Source organism: Mesoplodon densirostris, chromosome 5 (assembly GCF_025265405.1).
Source record: "Mesoplodon densirostris isolate mMesDen1 chromosome 5, mMesDen1 primary haplotype, whole genome shotgun sequence".
Lineage (NCBI taxonomy): Eukaryota > Metazoa > Chordata > Mammalia > Artiodactyla > Ziphiidae > Mesoplodon > Mesoplodon densirostris.
In genome coordinates, this window is record NC_082665.1 from 77420180 (window position 1) to 77442382 (window position 22203).

At 43.2% G+C, this 22203-nt stretch overlaps 1 protein-coding gene across 5 annotated transcripts; it reads left to right on the forward strand.

The window, feature by feature from the left end:
• Nucleotides 1–44: 44 nt before the first annotated feature.
• On the forward strand, nt 45–20876 carry ASTE1 (asteroid homolog 1). Of its 5 annotated transcripts, none has more exons than XM_060099039.1 (7): nt 45–492; nt 1103–1274; nt 1419–2153; nt 2508–2741; nt 15395–15605; nt 17373–17562; nt 20404–20876. In XM_060099039.1, exons 3-7 carry the CDS (start codon nt 1437–1439, stop codon nt 20726–20728), a joined length of 1677 nt encoding a protein of 558 aa, XP_059955022.1. In that variant the 5' UTR covers nt 45–492; nt 1103–1274; nt 1419–1436; the 3' UTR covers nt 20729–20876. The 5 variants fall into 5 exon arrangements, with proteins under 5 accessions (XP_059955022.1, XP_059955023.1, XP_059955019.1 ...); XM_060099040.1 differs by having other exon boundaries at nt 1419–1579; nt 1967–2741; XM_060099036.1 differs by having other exon boundaries at nt 1419–2741.
• Nucleotides 20877–22203: the final 1327 nt, after the last annotated feature.

Genomic DNA, 22203 nt, shown 5'->3' on the forward strand with positions numbered 1-22203 from the left:
GTGGGCTGACCAAGGTGGGCGGGGAAAAGGAGGCCGGCCCAGCGGGCCTCGCTGCCCTAACCTAACAGCAGCCATTCGGAGCGTGCTTTCCAGCCTTCCTGGGCCGACCTCACGCCAGGCCCGGGGGCACCTCACCCCTCCGCGCAGTCGGCGCCGCTAGCTTCCTGGAATCGGGCTCTCGTGACGTCATACGCGGAGACTTCCGATTCCGCTCGGGAAGTCGGGCTCACGTGCCGGGAGCTCCTGGTCTCCCCCGGCTCCTGCTGGCTTGTGGTGGAGGGGCTGGTCTTCTGGGAGGACGGAGCAGGTGGGCGCTGCAGCTGCGGGCCCGGGGGGCGCGGTTTGAAGGCCTGTATTTGAGGACTTGGAGCAAATCTTTTGCGCGCCCTCCTCCTGTGTAGCGCGCATTTGTTGAACATCTTCTGTAACTAGCTTCGGCTGAGTTGACGCGGTCTCTGCTCGCATTTGCTGTACAAGACAGACTTGAGAGAAGTAGGTACCCTACAGGGTAAGGTACTGAGACAGGGCCAAGCCTAGGGTGAAGTGAGTTGGGCACTAAATGCAAGGGGAAGCCCCAAAACTCTGTGATCAAGATAAATAAATTTTAACACAATATCTTTAAAAAATCAAAACTAACGCAAAAAAAAATACATGCTTGACAAAACCTCACGATTTTAAATAAAGACAGGATCAGTAACTGTGCCATGCTGAGCCATGTTGGAGCCTGAGGCCAAAGGAGAAACCAGTAATACTTATCCTGTGACTTAGCCAGTTGGGGAAGGCTATCTTCAGTTCCTGGGACGTATATGCCAAGACAGATGAGAAGAGCCTCTGGTTAGCGTGAAACTGGAGAGTTAAGTTCCTCCAGGCTTGAAAGTTAGAACTGTGCTAATTAAGACGGGCCCGTAAGCCAAGGCCTCAAAGAAATTCCCAGACTCTGATAATCAAAATAGAAAAACTGGATCCATATCATTGACCCTACACACTTCAGTTAACTGAAGCCTAATGCTTTCTGTGCTATTAATTATGTTATTGAGGTTATCATTTTTATAGCTTAGGATCTTTTACGCTGACCCCACAAAACAAATATTCTGTGTTGTAGGATGGTGACTGTCTCAGTATCAAAGTCCGCAGAAGTTCAATACGTCAGCAGCCTCCGTCCCTGTCCAAAGAGCAGACTCCATGAAGCCATTGAGTTTGTGCCTTGTAACATATGGGGAAAGCGAGAGAGGATGAAAAAGCGCTCAGCTAGGTGATATTGCTTGAGAATCTAGGTAAGGACTAAGATGTTGACACCTAATGTGTTCTATTTAAAGAGCTCTTCACAACATTTGCTGTTGATTTGATGGTGCTAGAAACAGTAGCTTGGTCCCCCATAAGCAACATCAATTAAAAGTGTGTTCTCTTGTTTTAAACAGGCAATTCTTCAGACAGTCATGGGTATCCGAGGACTAATGAGTTTTGTGGAAGATCATATTAATGAGTTCTTCACAGATTTGAAGTTGCGAGACACAAAAATTATCATTGACGGCTACGCCCTCTTCCACCGGCTTTGCTTCAGTTCAAACTTGGAGCTCCGGTATGGAGGGGACTATGATTCTTTTACAGATGTTGTAGAAAAATTCTTTGAATCGCTTTTTGCTTGTAAAATCTGCCCATATGTTGTTTTAGATGGAGGATGTGACATTTCTGATAAAAAGCTTAACACTTTAAAGGATCGAGCTAGGGAGAAGATCCAGATGGCCCATTCCCTTTCTGTTGGCGGGGGTGGTTATGTGTGTCCCTTACTCATCCGGGAAGTATTCATTCAGGTTCTGATCAAGCTGCGGGTGCGTTTTGTCCAGTGCTTTTCAGAAGCAGATCGGGACATTATGACCCTTGCTAATCGCTGGAATTGCCCCGTGTTATCGTCTGATAGTGACTTTTGCATTTTTGACCTGAAACGTGGGTTTTGCCCATTGAATAGCTTTCAGTGGAGAAACGTGAACACTATCAAGGGCACACGAGACTGCTATATCCCTGCCAAGTGCTTTTCCCTTGATGCGCTCTGCTGTCACTTCGGCAATATGAACAAAGTTCTGCTGCCTCTCTTCGCGGCGCTGTGTGGAAATGACTACGTTAATCTGCCCGTCGTGGAGACGTTCTTAAGTAAAGTATGTCTTCCTCTTGGGGCTCCCAGTTCTAAGGGGAGGAGACACCACCGGGTGCTGGGACTTCTGAATTGGTTGTCTCGTTTTGCTGACCCTACCGAAGCATTAGACAACGTTCTGAAACATCTCCCCAGAAAGAGTCAAGGAACCGTGAAGAAGCTTCTCTGTGGCTCCATGGGGGAGTACCTGCAGTCCCAGGGGAGGCTGCAGGACTTCTTCCATCATGGTGCTTACGCCTGCCCAGACACCTGGGATCCGGGTTTACCGCCTTGGGTCCTCGCGGCCTTGGCCAGAGGCCAGCTGTCCCCTTTCATCAGCGATGCTCTGGTGCTGAGACGGACCATTCTCCACACACAGGTAGAAAACATGCAGCGACCAAACGCCCACAGAATCTCTCTGCCCATCCGGCAAGTCATCTACGGGCTCCTTGTGAATACTCCTCCAAATCCGGGAAATGTGGCCTGGGATGCACTGCCTCCTCAGCTGCCAGCTTTCAGCGAAGTGGAAAGGATTAATAAAAATATCAAAACATCAATTGTTGATGCAGTAGAACTGCCCAAGGATCATTCTGACTTAAGCAAATTGACTGAGGTAAGTGTTTGTAATACCACTGCAATTTCTATAAAGCATTTTACAGGTTACAAAGTGCTTTCATGTGTATTATCTCTCTTAACAAACTGAGGTTGGTTGCTATATTGCCCCCATTTCATAGCTGAGAAAACTAAGACTCAGCTAAATCCTTAGCCAGGGAATTATCCATGTGAGGACTCAAACCTAGATCTTTTAGCTCCAGATTTGCCATTTCCACCGTACTTCAGTAGCATGTGTTAATCTTTGCGGTTATTACTACTACTCTTGTTGTTAACTAGCTATCAGTAGAATGGGGTTAGTGACTAAAAATAAAGGAAAGGGAAAAAAATTCTGAGCTGCAGAAAAAAGAAAGCTTGCCTTTAGGCCTTGATCAAAGGCACAAATAACATCTCAGACTGCATTGGATTGCAATTAACAGGATTAATACTGATGCTTAGGCCTAATTTTTCTTTTTATTGATGAGGACTTTTTTTTTACACTTGAGATTTATGGCATCATGGTGATTTGCTTAGTTTGATACTGAAAACTTGACTCTTAGCCTAACTCAGTGTTGATTAAACCTGAGTAACAGACCAACCCCCTTTTCAAGGTAAAAGAAATTCTCATGGATCCCAGTGTTTACTTAGTTTTTTAAATAATATTACATAAATATATTAAAAATTACAAATAGATGTGAAGCTGCTTATGTAAATTTACAAATTAAATGCAGATAAACTGAATTCCAATTGCAATGGTTATTGGAGGTTTTTTTGTTTTTGTTTTTAAATTTATTTATTTATTTTTGGCTACGTTGCATCTTTGTTGCTGCCCAAGGGCTTTCTCTAGTTGCAGTGAGCAGAGGCTACTCTTCACTGCAGTGCATGGGCTTCTCATTGCGGTGGCTTCTCTTGTTGCACAGCATGGGCTTTAGGCGCGTGGGCTTCAGTAGTTGTGCTGCGCCCGCTCAGTAGTTTTGGCATGCTGGATCAGTAGTTGTGGCTCACGGGCTCTAGAGTGCAGGCTCAGTAGTTGGGGCGCACGGGCTTAGTTGCTCTGTGTCATGTGGGATCTTCCCGGATCAGGGATTGAACCCTTGTCCCCTGCATTGGCAGGCAGATTCTTAACCACTGCGCCACCAGGGAAGTCCCGGGGGGGTTTTGGATCCAACTCAATATTCAGACTCAGGAGACTCTCTCAGGCCACTCAGGGTGCAAGTCTGCTCCAGGATATAGGGCCACGTAACAGCGTCCGCAAAGGTTTGAATCAGGAGTGGTAGTCCTCCCAACGGTCTACACCATTGATTCTCCTGGGGGTGATTTTTCCCCCCAGGAGACACTTGGCAGTGTCTGGAGACACTTTTGATTGGCAGTACTTGAGGAGGGGTGGCTGTTGCTACTGTCACGTAGTCAGGAGGAGCCAAGTATGTTGCTAAACATCTTACAGTTGACAGGACAGTGCCCCCAGCCAAAATTTATGCAGCCCAGAATGCCCACACATGTGACCAGGAACTAGCCCTTTTAGCCTCCCCATTGGTGACAGCTCAGGCAGGAGGAACAAGATTCACATCGGTGGGTCCAGGAGCCTCCTTGGCAAGGGGGAATGACTGCTATTAGGAACAGGGTTTCTTTCTGGGGTGATGAAATGTTCTGGAATTAGAGATGGTTGCACAGGCTTATAAAGAAACTAAAACTACTTTAAAAGGGTGAATTTTAGGGCCTCCCTGGTGGCGCAGTGGTTAAGAGTCCGCCTGCCGATGCAGGGGATACGGGTTCGTGCCCCGGTCTGGGAGGATCCCATATGCCGCGGAGCGGCTGGGCCCGTGAGCCATGGCCACTGGGCCTGCGCATCCGGAGCCTGTGCTCCGCAACGGGAGAGGCCACAACAGTGAGAGGCCCACATACCGCAAAAAAGAAAAAAAAAAAAAAAAAAGGGTGAATTTTATGACATGGAAATTATATCTCAATTAAAGAAGGAAAAAGTCCCACTGGCCTCCTTCCCCACGGGATCTAATCTTTCTTGTAACAATTCCATAGACATAGCTTCTGAGGTCCCTGCAAGGGACATGCCTGATTACAAGTCACTGCACTCAGGGAAGCCCCAAGATAGGGCGTCCCCATCCGGTTTGTACAGTTCATTTATTGTGTAAGTCTAGATACAATTTTACAGGAGTCATTCTTATCATGCTAAGTAGCACAGCTGACTAACTTTATCATGTTTCCAGGTTTAAAGAACTGGAGAGTTGAGCATAGGTCAGATTCCAAACAAGGAATTTATTAAAACTTTACCCACACCAGAAAAATTCAAATTAGCAACGGTGTGGCTATTAGCACAACTGACGCTGTCCCGAGCCCTTACAGCTCTTCCTATCCTTTCACTGACCCTACCCGGGACTGTACTGTGCCGTCAGTCACTCCTCTGCATCAAGGGCTTTGTGGTTAATAGAGACTGTTTAATAATCATTAGGACCAGGTGGCCTCTATGCTCTGTTAGTCCCCAAACAATGAAAACCTTTTCTGACGTACTCACGGCACTCATGAGACTGGCTGGCTACCCATTCATGAATCTTGACTTAGGAATGCACGCCCTGTTTCCAAACACCACCACCCCCAAAGGTTAACTATAAATTGTCCCAGTGGCCCCGCAGCCATGTGCAGTGCATTTGCACATGCTTCTGATTAATCGTTGTCCACCAGATCCCAATCCCTCCCTGACTACGTTACCCGCTGATAAACTGATCCAATGACTACATGGAGCTGCCGGCCTCGTTTTTCAGTCTCAGGATGCCTTCTCAGTTTGGTGGGCACTTATTGCCTCCACCCTCCAACAGCAACATTCTGAAGGAGGTTTTGCTGAAATTACATTTCTCCTCACAACATAAATGGTGCTATGTTGGAGGGCTTTTTTTTTTTTTTTTACTTTTTTATGGCTTTATTGAGAAGTGTTTTTAATGTGCATACTCTGATGAGTTTTGATGTACATTTACATCCATGAATCCATCCTACAGTTAAGATAATGAATGTATCCATCAGCCCTAAACATTTCCTTTGCCTCTCTGCCCTTCATCCTTCCCTCATTGTGTACACATAGCAAAGTGCACAGATAATTTACACCTTGATGAGTTCTTACCAGCTCAACAGTTCCATGTAAAGGGCACCCGGATGAAGATTCATTATCAGCACCCCTGCTTTCCCCAGTGTGGTTACAGTCACTCCCTCCCTTACCCCTTGTACTCACTGTTCTGATCTCTAACAACATTGAATACTTCTGTTTTTACACTTTATAAATCGTCTGGCTTCTTTTATTCAACATGGTGTTCATGAGATTCATTCATATCACTGTGCATAGTTGTAGATCTTTCATTTCTCATTGTTGTGTATTTTTACCTTGTGGGAATATACCACAATTGATTGTTCCATTTTATAGCTGATGGGCATTTGTGCAGTTTGCAGTTTGGGCTATTATGAATAGTACTATGAACATCCGAGTGCACAGCATTTAGTAAAAATACGGTCACCTTTCTGTTGCACATATAACTAGGAGTGGAGTTGCTGGGACATAAGACACATGTATGTTCAGCTTAGAAGACACATTGCCAAGTGCACAGTGGTTTTACCAATAAATATTCCGACCAGCAGTTTATGAGAGTTCTTCTTACTTTATACCCTTGCCCTTACTTGGTATCTTCTATACTTCTAAAAAATTTTAGCTTGGGCTTCCCTGGTGGCACAGTGGTTGAGAGTCCGCCTGCCGATGCAGGGTACACGGGTTCGTGCCCCGGTCCGGGAAGATCCCACATGCCGCGGAGCAGCTGGGCCCGTGAGCCATGGCCGCTGGGCCTGCGCGTCCGGAGCCTGTGCTCCACAACGGGAGAGGCCACAACAGTGAGAGGCCCGCGTACCACAAAAAAAAAAAAAAAAATTTTAGCTGTTCTTTTTTTTTTATTTAAACAGATTTTTATTAGCTTTATTCTTTTTTTATTTATTTTTTTATACAGCAGGTTCTTATTAGTTATCCATTTTATACATATTAGTGTATATATGTCAATCCCTATGGCCCAATACATCACACCACCACCACCCCACCGCTTTCCCCTCTTGGTGTCCATACGTTCTCTACATCTGTGTCTCAATTTCTGCCCTGCAAACAAGTTCATCTGTACCATTTTCCTAGGTTCCACATATATGCGTTAATATACCATATTTGTTTTTCTCTTTCTGACTTACTTTGCTCTGTATGACAGTCTCTAGATTCATCCACATCTCTACAAATGACCCAATTTCGTTCTGTTATATGGCTGAGTAATATTCCATAGTATATATGTACCACATTTTCTTTATCCATTCATCTGTTGATGGGCATATAGGTTGCTTCCATGACCTGGCTATTGTAAATAGTGCTAAAGTGAACATTGGGGTGCATGTGTCTTTTTGAACTATGGTTTTCTCTGGGTATATGCCCAGTAGTGGGATTCCTGGGTCATATGGTAATTCTATTTTTAGTTTTTTAAGGAACCTCCATACTGTTCTCCATAGTGGCTGTATCAATTTACATTCCCACAAACAGTGCAGCGGAGTTCCCTTTTCTCCACACCCTCTCCAGCATGTGTTGTTTGTAGATTTTCTGGTGATGCCCATTCTGACTGATGTGAAGTGATACCTCATTGTAGTTTTGATTTGCATTTCTCTAATACTTAGTGATGTTGAGCAGCTTTTCATGTGCTTCTTGGACATCTGTATGTCTTCTTTGGAGAAATGTCTATTTAGGTCTGCCCATTTTTGGAACGGGTTGTTTGTTTTTTTAATATTGAGCTGCATGAGCTGTTTATACAATTCGGAGATTAACCCTTTGTCCGTTGATTCGTTTGCAAATATTTTCTCCCATTCTGAGGGTTGTCTTTTCATCTTGTTTATGGTTTCCTTTGCTGTGCAAAAACTTTTAAGTTTCATTAGGTCCCATTTGTTTATTTTTGTTTTTATTTCCATTACTCTAGGAGGTGGATCAAAAAAGATCTTGCTGTGATTTATACCAAAGAGTGTTCTTCCTATGTTTTCCTCTGAGAGTTTTATAATGTTCAGTCTTACATTTAGTTCTCTAATCCATTTTGAGTTTATTTTTGTGTATGGTGTTAGGGAGTGTTCTAATTTCATCCTTTTACATGTAGCTGTCCAGTTTTCCCAGCACCACTTATTGAAGAGACTGTCTTCTCTCCATTGTATATCCTTGCCTCCTTTGTCATAGATTAGTTGACCATAGGTGCATGGGTGTATCTCTGGGCTTTCTATCCTGTTCCACTGATCTGTATTTCTGTTTTTGTGCCAGTACCATATTGTCTTGATAACTGTAGCTTTGTAGTATAGTCTGAAGTCAGAGAGTCTGATTCCTCCAGCTCTGTTTTTTTCCCTCAAGACTGCTTTGACTATTCGGGGTCTTTTATGTCCCCATATAACTTTTAAGATTTTTTGTTCTAGTTCTATAAAAAATGCCATTGGTAATTTGATAGGGATTGCATTGAATCTGTAGATTGCTTTGGATAGTAGAGTCATTTTCACAATATTGATTCTTCCAATCTAAGAACATGGTATATCTCTCCATCTGTTTGTGTCATCTTTAATTTCTTTCATCAGTGTCTTATAGTTTTCTGCACACAGGTCTTTTGTCTCCCTAGGTAGGTTTATTCCTAGGTATTTTATTCTTTTTATTGCAGTGGTAAATGGGAGTGTTTCCTTAATTTCTCTTTCAGATTTTTCATCATTAGTGTATAGGGGTGCAAGAGATGTCTGTGCATTAATTTTGTGTCCTGCAACTTTACCAAATTCATTGATTAGCTCTAGTAGTTTTTTGGTGGCATCTTTAGGATTCTCTATGTATAGCATCATGTCATCTGATAAGTGACATGTTTTACTTCTTCTTTTCCAATTTGTATTCCTTTTATTTCTTTTTCTTCTCTGATTGCCATGGCTAGGACTTCCAAAACTATGTTGAATAATAGTGGTGAGAGTGGACATCCTTGTCTTGTTCCTGATCTTAGACGAAATGCTTTCAGGTTTTCACCATTGAGAATGATGTTTGCTGTGGGTTTGTCATATATGGCCTTTATTATGTTGAGGTAGGTTCCCTCTATGCCCACTTTCTGGAGAGTTTTTATCATAAATGGGTTTTGAATTTTGTTGAAAGCTTTTTCTGCATCTACTGAGATGTTCATATGGTTTTTCTTCTTCAATTTGTTAATATGGTGTATCACATTGATTGATTAGCATATACTGAAGAATCCTTGCATCCCTGGGATAAATCCCACTTGATCATGGTGTATGATCCTTTTAATGTGTTGATGGTTTCTGTTTCCTAGTATTTTGTTGAGGATTTTTGCATCTATATTCATCAGTGATATTGGTCTGTAATTTTCTTTTTTTGTGGTATCTTTGTCTGGTTTTGGTATCAGCGTGGTGGTGGCCTCATAGAATGAGTTTGGGAGTGTTCCTTCCTCTGCAAATATTTGGAAGAATTTGACAAGGATGGGTATTAGCTCTTCTCTAAATGTTTGATAGAGTTCACCTGTGAAGCCATCTGGTCCTGGACTTTTGTTTGTTGGAAGATTTTTAATCACAGTTTCAATTTCATTACTTGTGATTGGTCTATTCATATTTTCTATTTCTTCCTGGTTCAGTCTTGGAGGGTTATAGCTTCCTAAAAATTTGTCCATTTCTTCCAGGTTGTCCATTTTATTGGCATAGAGGTGCTTGTAGTAGTCTCTTAGGATGATTTGTATTTCTGTGGTGTCTGTTGTGACTTTTCCTTTTTCTCTTCTAATTTTATTGATTTGAGTCATCTCCCTCTTTTTCTTGATGAGTCTGGTTAATGGTTTATCAATTTTGTTTATCTTCTCAAAGAACCAGCTTTTAGTTTTATTGATCTTTGCTATTGTTTTCTTTGTTTCTGTTTCATTTATTTTTGCTCTGATCTTTATGATTTCTTTCCTTCTGCTTACTTGGGGTTTTGTTTTTCTTTCTCTAGTTCTTTTAGGTGTAAGGTTAGATTGTCTATTTGAGATTTTTTTGTTTCTTGAGGTAGGCTTGTATAGCTATAAACTTCCCTCTTAGAACTGCTTTTGCTGTATCCCATAGGTTTTGGATCGTCCTGTTTTCATTGTCATTTTTCTCTAGGTATTTTTTGATTTCCTCTTTGATTTCTTCAGTGATCTCTTGGTTATTTAGTAACGTATTGTTTAGCCTCCATGTGTTTGTGTTTTTTACATTTTTTTCCCAGTAATTGATTTCTAATCTCATAGCATTGTGGTCAGAAAAGATGCTTGATATGATTTCAGTTTTCTTAAATTTACTGAGGCTTGATTTGTGACCCAAGATGTGATCTCTCCTGGAGAATGTTCCGTGTGCACTTGAGAAGAAAGTGTAATCTGCTGTTTTGGGATGGAATGTCCTATAAATATCAATTAAATCTATCTGGTCTATTGTGTCATTTAAAGCTTGTGTTTCCTTATTAATTTTCTGTTTGGATGATCTGGCCATTGGTGTAAGTGAGGTGTTAAAGTCCCCCACTATTATTGTGTTACTGTCTATTTCCTGTTTTATAGCTGTTAGCAGTTGCCTTACATATTGAGGTGCTCCTGTGTTGGGCATATATATTTATAATTGTTGTATTTTCTTCTTGGATTGATCCCTTGATCATTATGTAGTGCCCGCCCTTGTCTCTTGTAACATTCTGTATTTTAAAGTCTATTTTATCTGATATGAGTATTACTGCTCCAGCTTTCTTTTGATTTCCATTTGCATGGAGTATCTTTTTCCATCCCCTCACTTTCAGTCTATATGTGTCCCTAGGTCTGAAATGGGTCTCTTGTAGACAGCATATATATGGGTGTTGGTTTTGTATCCATTCAATGAGCCTGTGTCTTTTGGTTGGAGCTTTTAATCCATTTACATTGAAGGTAATTATCAATATGTATGTTCCTATTACCATTTTCTTAATTGTTTTGGGTTTGTTTTTGTAGGTCCTTTTCTTCTCTTGTGTTTCCCACTTAGAGAAGTTCCTTTTGCATTTGTTGTAGAGCTGGTTTGGTGGTGCTGAATTCTCTTAGCTTTTGCTTGTTTGTAAAGCTTTTGATTTCTGCATCGAATCTAATAAGATCCTTGCCGGCTAGAGTAATCTTGGTTGTAGGTTCTTCCCTTTCATCACTTTAAGTGTATCATGCCACTCCCTTCTGGCTTGTAGAGTTTCTGCCGAGAAATCAGCCATTAACCATATGGGAGTTCCCTTGTATGTTATTTTTCCCTTGCTGCTTTCCATAATTTTTCTTTGTCTTTAATTTTTGCCAATTTGATTACTATGTGTCTTGGCGTGTTTCTTTTTGGGTTTATCCTGTATGGGACTCTCTGCACTTCCTGGACTTGGGTGGCTATTTCCTTTCCCATGTTAGGGAAGTTTTCTAGTATAATCTCTTCAAATATTTTCTCGGGTCCTTTCTCTCTCTCTTCTCCTCTGGGACCCCTATAATATGAATGTTGTTGCGTTTAATGTTGTCCCAGAGGTCTCTTGGGCTGTCTTCATTTCTTTTCATTCTTTTGTCTTTATTCTGTTCCGCAGCAGTGAATTCCACCATTCTGTCTTCTAGGTCACTTATCCGTTCTTCTGCCTCAGTTATTCTGCTATTGATTCCTTCTAGGGTATTTTTCATTTCAGTTATTGTATTGTTCATCTCTGTTTGTTTGTTCTTTCATTCTTCTAGGTCTTTGTTAAACATTTCTTGCATCTTCTGATCTTTGCCTCCATCTTTTTTGGAGGTCCTGGATCATCTTCACTATCATTATTCTGAATTCTTTTTCTGAAAGGTTGCCTATCTCCACTTCATTTAGTTGTTTTTATGAGGTTTTATCTTGTTCCTTCATCTGGTACATAGCCCTCTGCCTTTTCATCTTGTCTGTCTTTCTGTGAATGTGGGTTTTGTTCCACAGGCTGCAGGATTGTAGTTCTTGCTTCTGCTGTCTTTCCTCTGGTGGATTAGGCTATCTATGAGGCTTGTGCAAGTTTCTTCATGGGAGGGACTGGTGGTGGGTAGAGCTGGCTGTTGCTCAGGTGGGCAGAGCTCAGTAAAGTTTTAATGTGCTTGTCTGCTGATGGGTGGGGCTGGGTTACCTCCCTGTTGGTTGTTTGGCTTGAGGTGACCCAACACTGGAGCCTACCCAGGCTCTTTGGTGGGGCTTATGGCAGACTCTGGGAAGGCTCATGCCAAGGAGTACTTCCCAGAACTTCTGCTGCCAGTGTCCTTGTCCTCACAGTGAGACACAGCCACCCCCCACCTCTGCAGGAGACCCTCCAACAGTAGCAGGTACGTCTGGTTCAGTCTCCTATGGGGTCACTGCTCCTTCCCCTGGGTCCCAATGCACACACTACTTTGCGTGTGCCCTCCAAGAGTAGAGTCTCTGTTTCCCCCAGTCCTGTTGAAGTCCTGCAATCAAATCCCGCTAGCCTTCAAAGTCTGCTTCTCTAGGAATTCCTTCTCCCGTTGCCGGACCCCCAGGTTGGGAAGCCTGACGTGGGGCTAAGAACCTTCACTCCAGTGGGTGGACTTCTATGGTATAAGAGTTCTCCAGTCTGTGAGTCACCCACCCAGCAGTTATGGGATTTGATTTTATTGCGATTGCGTCCCTCCTACCATCTCATTGTGGCTTCTCCTTTGTCTTTGGATGTGAGGTATCTTTTTTGGTGAGTTCCAGTGTCTTCCTGTCGATGATTGTTCAGCAGTTAGTTGTGATTCTGGTGCTCTCAGAAGAGGGAGTGAGAACACGTCCTTCTACTCCACCCAATTTTAGCTGTTCTTATGGTTGCCATCATTTTAGCCAATTTGGTGGGTGTTAGTTTGCATTTCTCTGATGACTTATTTGAACACCTTTGCATGGGTTCACTGGCCATTTGCATATTCTGTTAAGTTTCTATTCAAAGTCTTTTGCCCATTTTCCTGTGTTTTGGTTTATTTCTATATACAGGTCCTTTGTCACATAACATTGTGGGAGCATACTGTGGGTTGTCTTTTCACTCAAGTATGTTTTGCTGAACAAAAGTTCTTAATACACTCTAATCTAAAATTTTGTTATTTATGCCTGTCACTTTTGTGACCTACTTAAGAAATTATTGCCTGCTCCAAGGTCATGAAAAATATTTTTGCCTTTTACACTTAGATCTGAAATCTATCTAGAATTGATTTGTTTGTGTGTGTGTGGTGTGACATAGGGGTCAGGACACTTTTCCCCCACATGAAAATCCAGTTGAGTCAATGAGTACAGCAGGTGGATTATACTCCTGGCTCAGTGGAGGTGACAGGTGTTCTCATCACGTACTTGTGTTCAAAGTGGGGTGAGATTTTAGTTCAGTGTCTGTGCGGTGACATCATTTGGCTTTCCCTTGGCACCATCAATTCTGCATTTTAGCTCAATGTTGTTAGCTCTAATTAGCCCATGCTAATTCTAAAGGGAATCAGGTGCAAATATGATTCCAAAGGTGTGCAGGTACAAGTATGGAGACTTTGTGATAACATCTTCATTTTGTATGCTTCACATGATGTGACAGTAATACTTCATCTGCTCTGTGCCAGTTCTTGGAATAGAAAGTTGATGCAATCTCTCATTTATTTCCCACAGTAACCACGTAGGGTAGAGTTTCCATTTTGGCTGTGTCACTTGCAGTGGACAGAGCACCATTCAGGTTAACCCGTGAGAGGCTAACCATAAGGAGGATGGAAGGGACCATTCTTGGGGAGTAAGTCAGTGCCAAGCCCCGCCTCCCTCCGGGCGCCTCTGCCTCTGAGGCAGCTTCTTCTGCAGACTTGTCACATGGGATGAACCCTAACTAGATTTAAGGCCTATGAGCTGAGTAGTCCCCCTTGGGGAAGGGAACAAGATCTAGTGGGTTCCATGAAACATCTGTGTAACTCATTCTAGTGCCCATTTTACAGATGATCAGACCTGACTGTAGAAAAGCTCAGAAACTCGCTCAAGGCTGCAGAGTTAGTGAGGGCAGAACCTCTCTGAAGTCAAAGCCCAGACTCTGCTTGGTTCATAGAAGTTGTAACTTGGCTAGAGAATTCAATAATTTAAGCATTATATGTCAGAAAAGAATTCATGTATTTTCTTAGCTTTGCATGGTAGGTCTTTCTATCAGTTTAGATTATGAGGAATATATTTAAATTTAAGAAGTTAATGCTCCTTCCCATAGGGGTGATTGACTGTACTGTAAACCAGTTTGCGTATTTCTAATTTTTAAATTTTTAGGACAGTATCAAATTATTAAAACCAGTACCTATAAATCATTGTATTAAAGTTGTCATATTGATGATGAACCTGTTTTGTCAGTTACAACGTGTTTTACTTCAAGTTAACATCTCTGTTTTCAGCTGTCAACTCACTTACTTACTGACTAGGTGTTAGGTGCCAAGAAATGTGCCAGACTGTCTCATCCTTCCAGAAAATTAAGGAAATACAAACTATTTTTTTTCCTCTTAGAGTTTGATTGTGAAGTCGCCCAGAGATGCTCTTTTAATAGCCCTAATTTCCTTATCTGTAAAAGTGTGTGACCTGCAAGGTTCCTTACGGTTCTTAAATCTTAAGATTCATAGTAAATCAACTATACTTCAATTTTTTTAAAAAATGGAATAAAAATCAACAAAAAAAAAGAAGAAGAAGAAAAAAAGATTCCTTAAGGCAAAATTATGTCAACCAGAAGCCCGAAGCCCTCATAGCTGTTTACTTCCTTTTTTTTTTTTTTTTTTTTTTTGCGGTATGCGGGCCTCTCACTGCTGTGGCCTCCCCCGTTGCGGAGCACAGGCTCCGGACGCGCAGGCTCCGGACGCGCAGGCTCAGCGGCCATGGCTCACGGGCCCAGCCGCTCCGCGGCATATGGGATCCTCCCAGACCGGGGCACGAACCCGTATCCCCTGCATCGGCAGGCGGACTCTCAACCACTTGCGCCACCAGGGAGGCCCCTACTTCCTTTTATTTGAAGCCTGGAGTGAAAGTTGGTGTGGTATGTTATTACAAGGACAATGCGGGCAGCCCTTAAATATTCCTATTTGCTGGAATATACCTGCCACTAGAAGCGGCCGCCCTGGGACAATCCCCGTGCGGGAGAACACAGACAATAAGACATTCAGCTGGGTTGGGACATGAGTCAGGACCCATCCCAAGCAGAAGGCTGCATGGGATGCTGCAGAGGATGCACGTGGTTGAAGTCTGCCTTCCGGAGGTGATTGGTGATGGCATCACAGAGGAGGGGGCCCTGAACAGTCACTGGCAGGTAAGGGTAGGGTTGAGTATAGATCTTTGTTTCTTAAAGCAGAAGAGTTAAAATGCAGATTCCTGGGCTCCCCTCATTTACTGAATCAGTTTAAGGGGTGGGGCCTGAGGATTGCTTTAACAAGTTTCCCAGGTGACAGGCACACTGCAGATGCCCAACAGCGTGCATGGGGGATGGACTGACGCGAGCAAGGGCTGTGCAGCGGGAAGAGACAGCACGTCCAGCCAGTCACCGCATTTATTACGCCCCTTTGAAGGTTCTAATTTTGAGTGTAGCTGATTTTTTTCCACAGGAAGATAAGAAACCGACCTAGAGAATGAGAAAGAAAGACATTCTCCAAAGTAACTTACGGAATGTTTGGTGTATATTTTCAGCTCTCCTTGGCTAGACGGCAGATACTTCTGTTAGAAACGCTGAAAGTGAAACAGAGCATCCTGGACCCAATCCCTGCTGCGTTGAAGTTGCCCATCGCCGTCAGCTGCTACTGGGTGCAGCACACGGAGGCCAAGGCAAAGCTGCATCATCTGCAGGCCTTACTTCTGGGAATGCTGATGGGACCCTTGCATGCCATGATCAACAGCCCTGGTAGGTATCTGGAAGTCCCAAGAGTATGTTTTTGCATGTTACTTGCATGTAATCAAACGTTTAAACAAACAAACAAAAATTCTCGGATTATTTACTTCCATCAGTTATATCAGAACTTAGAAGCGGGGCACCAAAATGTCACTCATTCCTTGTAGATCTTTCTGAGTGTTCCGTGTACCAGGTCAGTGCTGGAGGGCTTGACCTCCAGGGCACAGCAGTGAAGATGCGCTGATGCCTCACCCACCTGTCCTGTGGCACCTGACGCTTAGTCTGTAAAGCGTGACCATGATGTACATTTTGTGCTCCGTGTTCCCTGTCCTTCTCTTCAGTGCAGCAGCAGCATTTCCCCTGGAGACTTAAGTAAAATTGCCCATTGGTGAAACTTAAGAATACCTACAATTACTGTAAACATTCATGCTTGTGCTGTTTTGTGTTGTTTATTTTTTTACTTTCTTTTTTCTCCACTGTAAGTTTCAATTAGTATATGAGTTGTGATGGTAGAAATGGTAACTTCTCTTTCTATTAGAGAAATACACTTCGAGGCAGTTTCATCTTTATTTAAACATCAGGTGAAATAAAGATGCATTGGAGCACTTCAATCCTCTAATGGGATTATTCTCTTTACAAAATTATGAATGCTTTATCCAAACATGTATAATAGTTGTCACACTCTAGAACAGTACTAACGTGATAGCTACTAGCCACAGGTGGCTATTTAAAATTTAAAATTCAGTTTCTCAATGCACTTGCCACATTCCAAGTGCCTAGTAGCCACAGGTGGCTAGAGGCTGCTGTACTGGACAGCACAGATGTAGAACATTCCCATCACTGCAGAAAGTTCCGGACAGCACTACTCTGGCATTTACTGTTTAAAATAAGTTCATGAAAGGATGAGCCAGCACAGACTCCAGGACACCCCAAAGTGGAAGAGCAGCTGTCAGAAGGGACTGTTGCACAGCAAGTTAAGTTCCGGCCCACTGCTGGTTAGGACACAAGTTTAGGGTGTTTCCTCTCATTGAACATAAATATAGTTTAAGAAAATTCTCAGAGCACCAGTCTATTAAGTTTTTACCTGAGTCAACCAGAAGGGGCATGTCAAGGGTCTGTTTCTTTTCTTTTAGGAATGTGGACCCCATACCCAGGCAGGCTCAGTGCCTTGCTGCTCGCTCATTGGTAAAAGGTGGGCCTCCTTTTCCTTCCTTCCAGGTTGGTCCGGAAGGCAGGCTGCACGTGGAGCCGGGAACACGCAGGTTTCCTGGGGTGGCTGCTGCTTGTCCTCTACCACTGAGGAAGTGGCTGATTTGCCCCATTCTCTATGAGTCATATCTTATTCTCTTCCCATAAAACAGAAGTTAAAGCGTGTTTTGAACACACGGCTGTTTCTTTAAGGAAATGTAGTGAAATAGAACAGTAAAGGGAAGGGGATTTTTCATAGAGACAGATTTAGGGTTTGGAGAGTTCAGATGCAGATGTGTTTAAAGTCAGGTAGTCGATTAGAGGAAGAGATACTATTTTAAGGAAAAAGAAAGAATTTGGGGTTGAATAAAGTTAGGTTGTCATTGAAAGGGCATCTCAGTATAAATATTTCAGTTAATACATTGAAAGGCTTTTACATTGACATGAAAATAGAAAAGAGCCAAAAAAGAAAAGCATTTTGGTTATTCAGTTTTTTTTTCTTTATGGAATTTGAAGTTTTATATATGGAGAAAATTACAAGATGATACAGTGTGTTTGGAAATACTGCCCTTGGGTCGTGTCTTTATCTAGATGAGGAAGCTCTGCAGGGCGGTGGTGCTGAGATGCTGTATGAAGAGCTGCAGAGAGTGAAGGCACAGCCGGGCCTGAGGCTGGACTTAGACACAGCTCATGTCTTCTGTCAGTGGCAGTGCTGCCTTCAGATGGGGCTGTATCTCAACCAACTGCTGTCCACGCCTCTCCCAGAGCCAGACCTAACTCGGTAAGCACCCAGGAAACTAGTGCAGGTGGCTGCATGTAGAAGTAAATACTTCAGTTTACATTTAACGCAAAGAAGTTTTTTTTAAAACAATGAAACTTAGTATATAACTGGTCTTGGATCACTGTTAAAGCTGAAGAGCTGTAATATTAAATTTTTAAAATATTAAATTACCTCCATATTTCCAAAGAAAGTTTCCATGATTTTTTTAAGTTTTCCAAATTTAAAAAAATCGGTTCATTAAAATAAAAATAAGAGGCACAGTTGTTGGTAGAATATAGCTCTTTCCCTCATTTCTTTCAGGTCTTTATTCAAATATCACATTATAAAGGCTTTTTCTGATCATCCTACTGAAATAGTATTCTCTGCTTCCAATTTCTCTAGTCCTATTACTCTTCTGTATTTTTGATGGATAATTGCATTTCTAACCAGTCAGCATATTGTTTACTCATTCATTGATATTAAATGCTTACTCTGTGCTAGGGCATAGTGAGCAAAACATTTAAAAAGTCTGTGCTGTCACAGAGCTTTTATTTTAGTGAGGTGACTATTAGATGCTTATGTGTATTTTTTTTATTTGGGGCTTTTGTTTTGCCAGGCAGGTGTGAAGAAGGGAGAGACAGCCTGTATGCCAGAAGTGGTTTAACATTCAACTATAGAGTGTAAGCTGCGTAAGAAGGAAAGGATAGCAGTAGGGTGTGAGCCAGTAAAAAGGGTGGTAGGATCAATGGATTGGACATCATGATGATTATCCGTTCAAGGGGGTGAGTGAGGAAGATAAAAGGGAGATGGTTAGAAAATGGAGTTGATATTACATACGTGCTTTGTCTCTTCACTTGAAGATAAGCTCTGGGTGTGTGCTGGGACTTGCCTGTTTTGTTTACCGTTGTAGTCCCAGTGCCTAGCTTTAAGTACTCAAATACTTGTTGAATTAATGAGTGCTATATGGAGGCCTGTCATATATGCTAGTTTGACTTGAAATATTTCAAGTTGAAAGCTTCCTAGCAGTACATAGTGTTGTTAATGTTACTGAACGCAAGTCTGTGTGTCTGACCCACAGTGAGGCCAAACAGTACCAAAACATTGGAGTTTGGAGCAGAGAAAGGTTTATTGTAGGGCCCTGCAAGGAGATGGGTGGCTCATGCCTTAAAAACCCCAACTCCCTGAGAGCTTTCAGCAAAGCCCTTTTATAGGAAAGGTGAGGGAGGCACATGGTTAGTTGTTGCAGACTTCCTGGTGTCAGATCCTCTGTTCTTGAGGTCAGGTCACCATGTTCCTATAAACCTCTAACAAAACAAATGTTATCCTCCGTTCTAAAGGGAAAGGGAAAGGGAGGCATTTAATTCTGTCTCCATGCCTCCTTGTGGCTTTTAACACTTAACAAATCCCAGAAGCGAAGTGACATCATTACCCTTCATTTTACCTGTTCAAAGTCCCAAGGATCGACTTTCGCCCTCCTAGGTCCAGGCCCTGGCTAAGAGGAGAGGGGTCCCTGCGGGGGCTGGTTACCCTGCCCGGAGCGTTCGTCTGTCCGGCACCCAGTCTGGGTCCTCCTGCCAGTGCCCAGGCCCAACGGGAGAGGCAGATCTCAGCTGGCGGCGCCCTCAGGGCCTGGCCCCCAGACCCTGCCCAGCCGGCATCACTGAGGGAGCCAGGCGCCCAGGACCCCGCCGGCCCTCAAACTGGCCCCCAGTTCCCCCAGCTCACCCGCCAGCCCCAAGGCCGGCGGGCCTAGGAGCCAGGGAGAAGGCTGTGATCCGCCTCTCACCGCACTCGCTGTCCCAGCACAGCTGCGAGCTGACCGCTGCTGGAGGGGGACCGCTGTCCCATCTGCCAGTCCTGGCTAAGGGCTGCCTGCCCACCCCGCCCCCTGTACTGAGCGTGGCGCCCCCCCCACAGTCGGCCCGCCGGGCCTGCCAGCTGAACACTCGGCAGCACTAGGGCCTCAGCTGCCCCAAGGCCCCCCGCCGGCTCCTTGGGAGCCGCCTCCACACGCAAGTTCCCAGGAACGAGCTGCAGCCACAGGGCGGTGTGGTGTCCGCTGGCTGAACCGGTGCTGCAACCTGGGGCAGCCACGCAAACCTGCCGGCCCTGCCCCTATTACATTCCTACACCCTAGACCTCTCTACCAAATAAGATTGATTGGCGTTTGACCTATGGATTCTTTATTCCTTTCCTTTACTAATTTTGATCATCCTTGACTGGATCCTCTCTAGTGACCACAGATCCCTATAAAACAAGACAGCGGAAACAGTTCCCTCGATAATGATTTCAGCAGGAGAGTTGTTCCTGCATCTCAGCATCACCAAGGCTCTTTAAATGATGATTTTACACTGAGTAAATGATGGTTCTCCATCAGTTGCTAAGGTACCAGTCAGTCAACCCTGGAAGTAAGTTAATATGTTAAATCTGTGGCTTCCAGTTCTTCCCAGCTTATGTTTGTGGAGTTGGTTTTTAATCCAAGTGAATGAATGACCTCGCAAATGATACGATTAAATTTTCTCATATTTCAACAGACTGCCTGTTTGTCCTATCAGAGGCATTTTTAACTCCTTGTCTTTGAAGTGTTAAGAGGCCTGCTCAACTTTGGGCTAGTTGGAGAACCAGCAAGCATCCATCATTTAATTTGTTGATAAAAAGTTCTAAGTATCATTAGCCAAGAAGTAATCTCTGTAACAATTCAGTTCCTTCTTTCAAGAAACAGATTATTCTTGAGTAACTTTAATAATGATTTTATAGAAGCAGCGCTCTCAGTGTTTGATGCGTCTGTTGAAGCCACGTTAGTGAGTTGTCCCAGTGCAGGAACCTCTGCTGTAACGACACCCTCTTCTCTCCCCTGAGCAGACTGTACAGCGGGAGCCTGGTGCACGGGCTGTGCCGACAACTGCTGACGTCGGCCTCGGTGGAGAGCCTCCTGCACGTGTGTCCTGAGGCCCAGCAACTCTATGAGCGTATGTTCAGTGCCACTAGGTCGTGTGCCCCTGCTGAACTAGTCCTACCAAAGGGTAAATCAAAAAAAAGAAGGCAGAAGAAACGAGGTACCCCCTGGTCAGAGAACAGAGTGGGGACCACCTTGAACGCTAGGAGTTGGCATGAGGGAGGCAATCGGTTTGAGCTGTTGATGGTGGGGACCTTGGAGGAGCACATGGAGGCCCCGGAGCTCACATAAACTCAGTTGCAACCAGGTTGGGATTCTTACCGAAAATTTGTATTACCTCCCTTGAAATGATTGACTTTCTTTTAGAATTAAATCTGTTAAAGGATAAACACTGCAGTATTTTGAATTCCAAAGTACTTTGTATTCTGCTTTTAATAAATACGTGGTTTAAGTAAACTTCTATATTTTTTCAACACGTGAAAGAAAACATGTTTGCACTTGCCATGTTCCACTTTAGTAAGTTAATAATGGTCTATAACCTTCAAATTGTGGCAACTCAGCCAAGCTATGTTTTCAGAAAGAACAAAAGTCCTACATCAGTTACTTCCTATAAGCTGAAGCTGGGTTATCATCATTTAACACAACCTTTTTACAACTGTCTCCCCTTCATCCCTTATTATGAAAGGTCTGGGCCCCAGAAGATAGACCTGAGGAAGCCAGACAGAAAAGGAGAACTTTAAGTACTTTGTCAAAGAGCCCATGGCAGGGCTGATGAGCATTTTAGATGTGCTCCAGTTTTTATTTTACTTATTTTTTAAATTTCTTTTAATTTTTTTTTTTTTTTTTTTTTTTAGTTTATTCATTTTGGGCTGCGTTGGGTCTTCATTGCTGCGTGCGGGCTCTCTCTAGTTGCAGTGAGCGGGGGCTACTCTTCATTGTGGTATGCGGGCTTCTTATTGCAGTGACTTCTCTTGTTGTGGAGCACCGGCTCAGTAGTTGTGGCGCACAGGCTTAGTTGCTCCGTGGCACGTGGGATCTTCTTAGACCAGGGCTCGAACCCATGTCCCCTGCATTGGCAGGTGGATTCTTAACAACTGTACCACCAGGGAAGCCCTATGTGCTCCAGTTTTTAGAAAAGAAATTGAAACTGTAATGGTTCCCAACAAAAGAAGAAACAGCATCCCATTAATGGGATGTGCAATTAATTTGATGTCATAACCAGCATTTTTAAATAATATATCAGATATGCATTTCATAGATTAGATGGTTGTGCAAAGTGTTATTTCTTACTGTGGACTGCAGTCAAGACTTTGAAAGGCACTGCTGTGGAACACACTGAGGCTACTAACATTACAAACACCTGTTACAGAACTGTGAGGGCACGGCCAGTTCCAAATAAAGAACTTGAAAATAGAAAAGCAAGTGGAATGAATATATTTGGGCAAGATATGAAGATTTGAAAGTACACTCCAACCTTCATTTTTTTATGTATTCATACAAATTGTGTTCCTCCTTTCTTTTTACTCCCTCACTGATACATTCCATCAGCAGCTAAATGTGGTTTTCAGCTATTTTTTGAGTATTTTTTGAGCAGGCCTGTGTTCAGTAATTAACATCTGGTAAGCAACTCTCTGCACTTTCCTAGAGGTACCATACCATACTAAGCCCAAACGTCCCAAGGGCTAACTGGCTTTAGCCATTTACAAAAGGCAAAAACAAAATCTCACAGGCTCCTAAAGCTTTCAACCCTAAAAGACTGGCTTCTG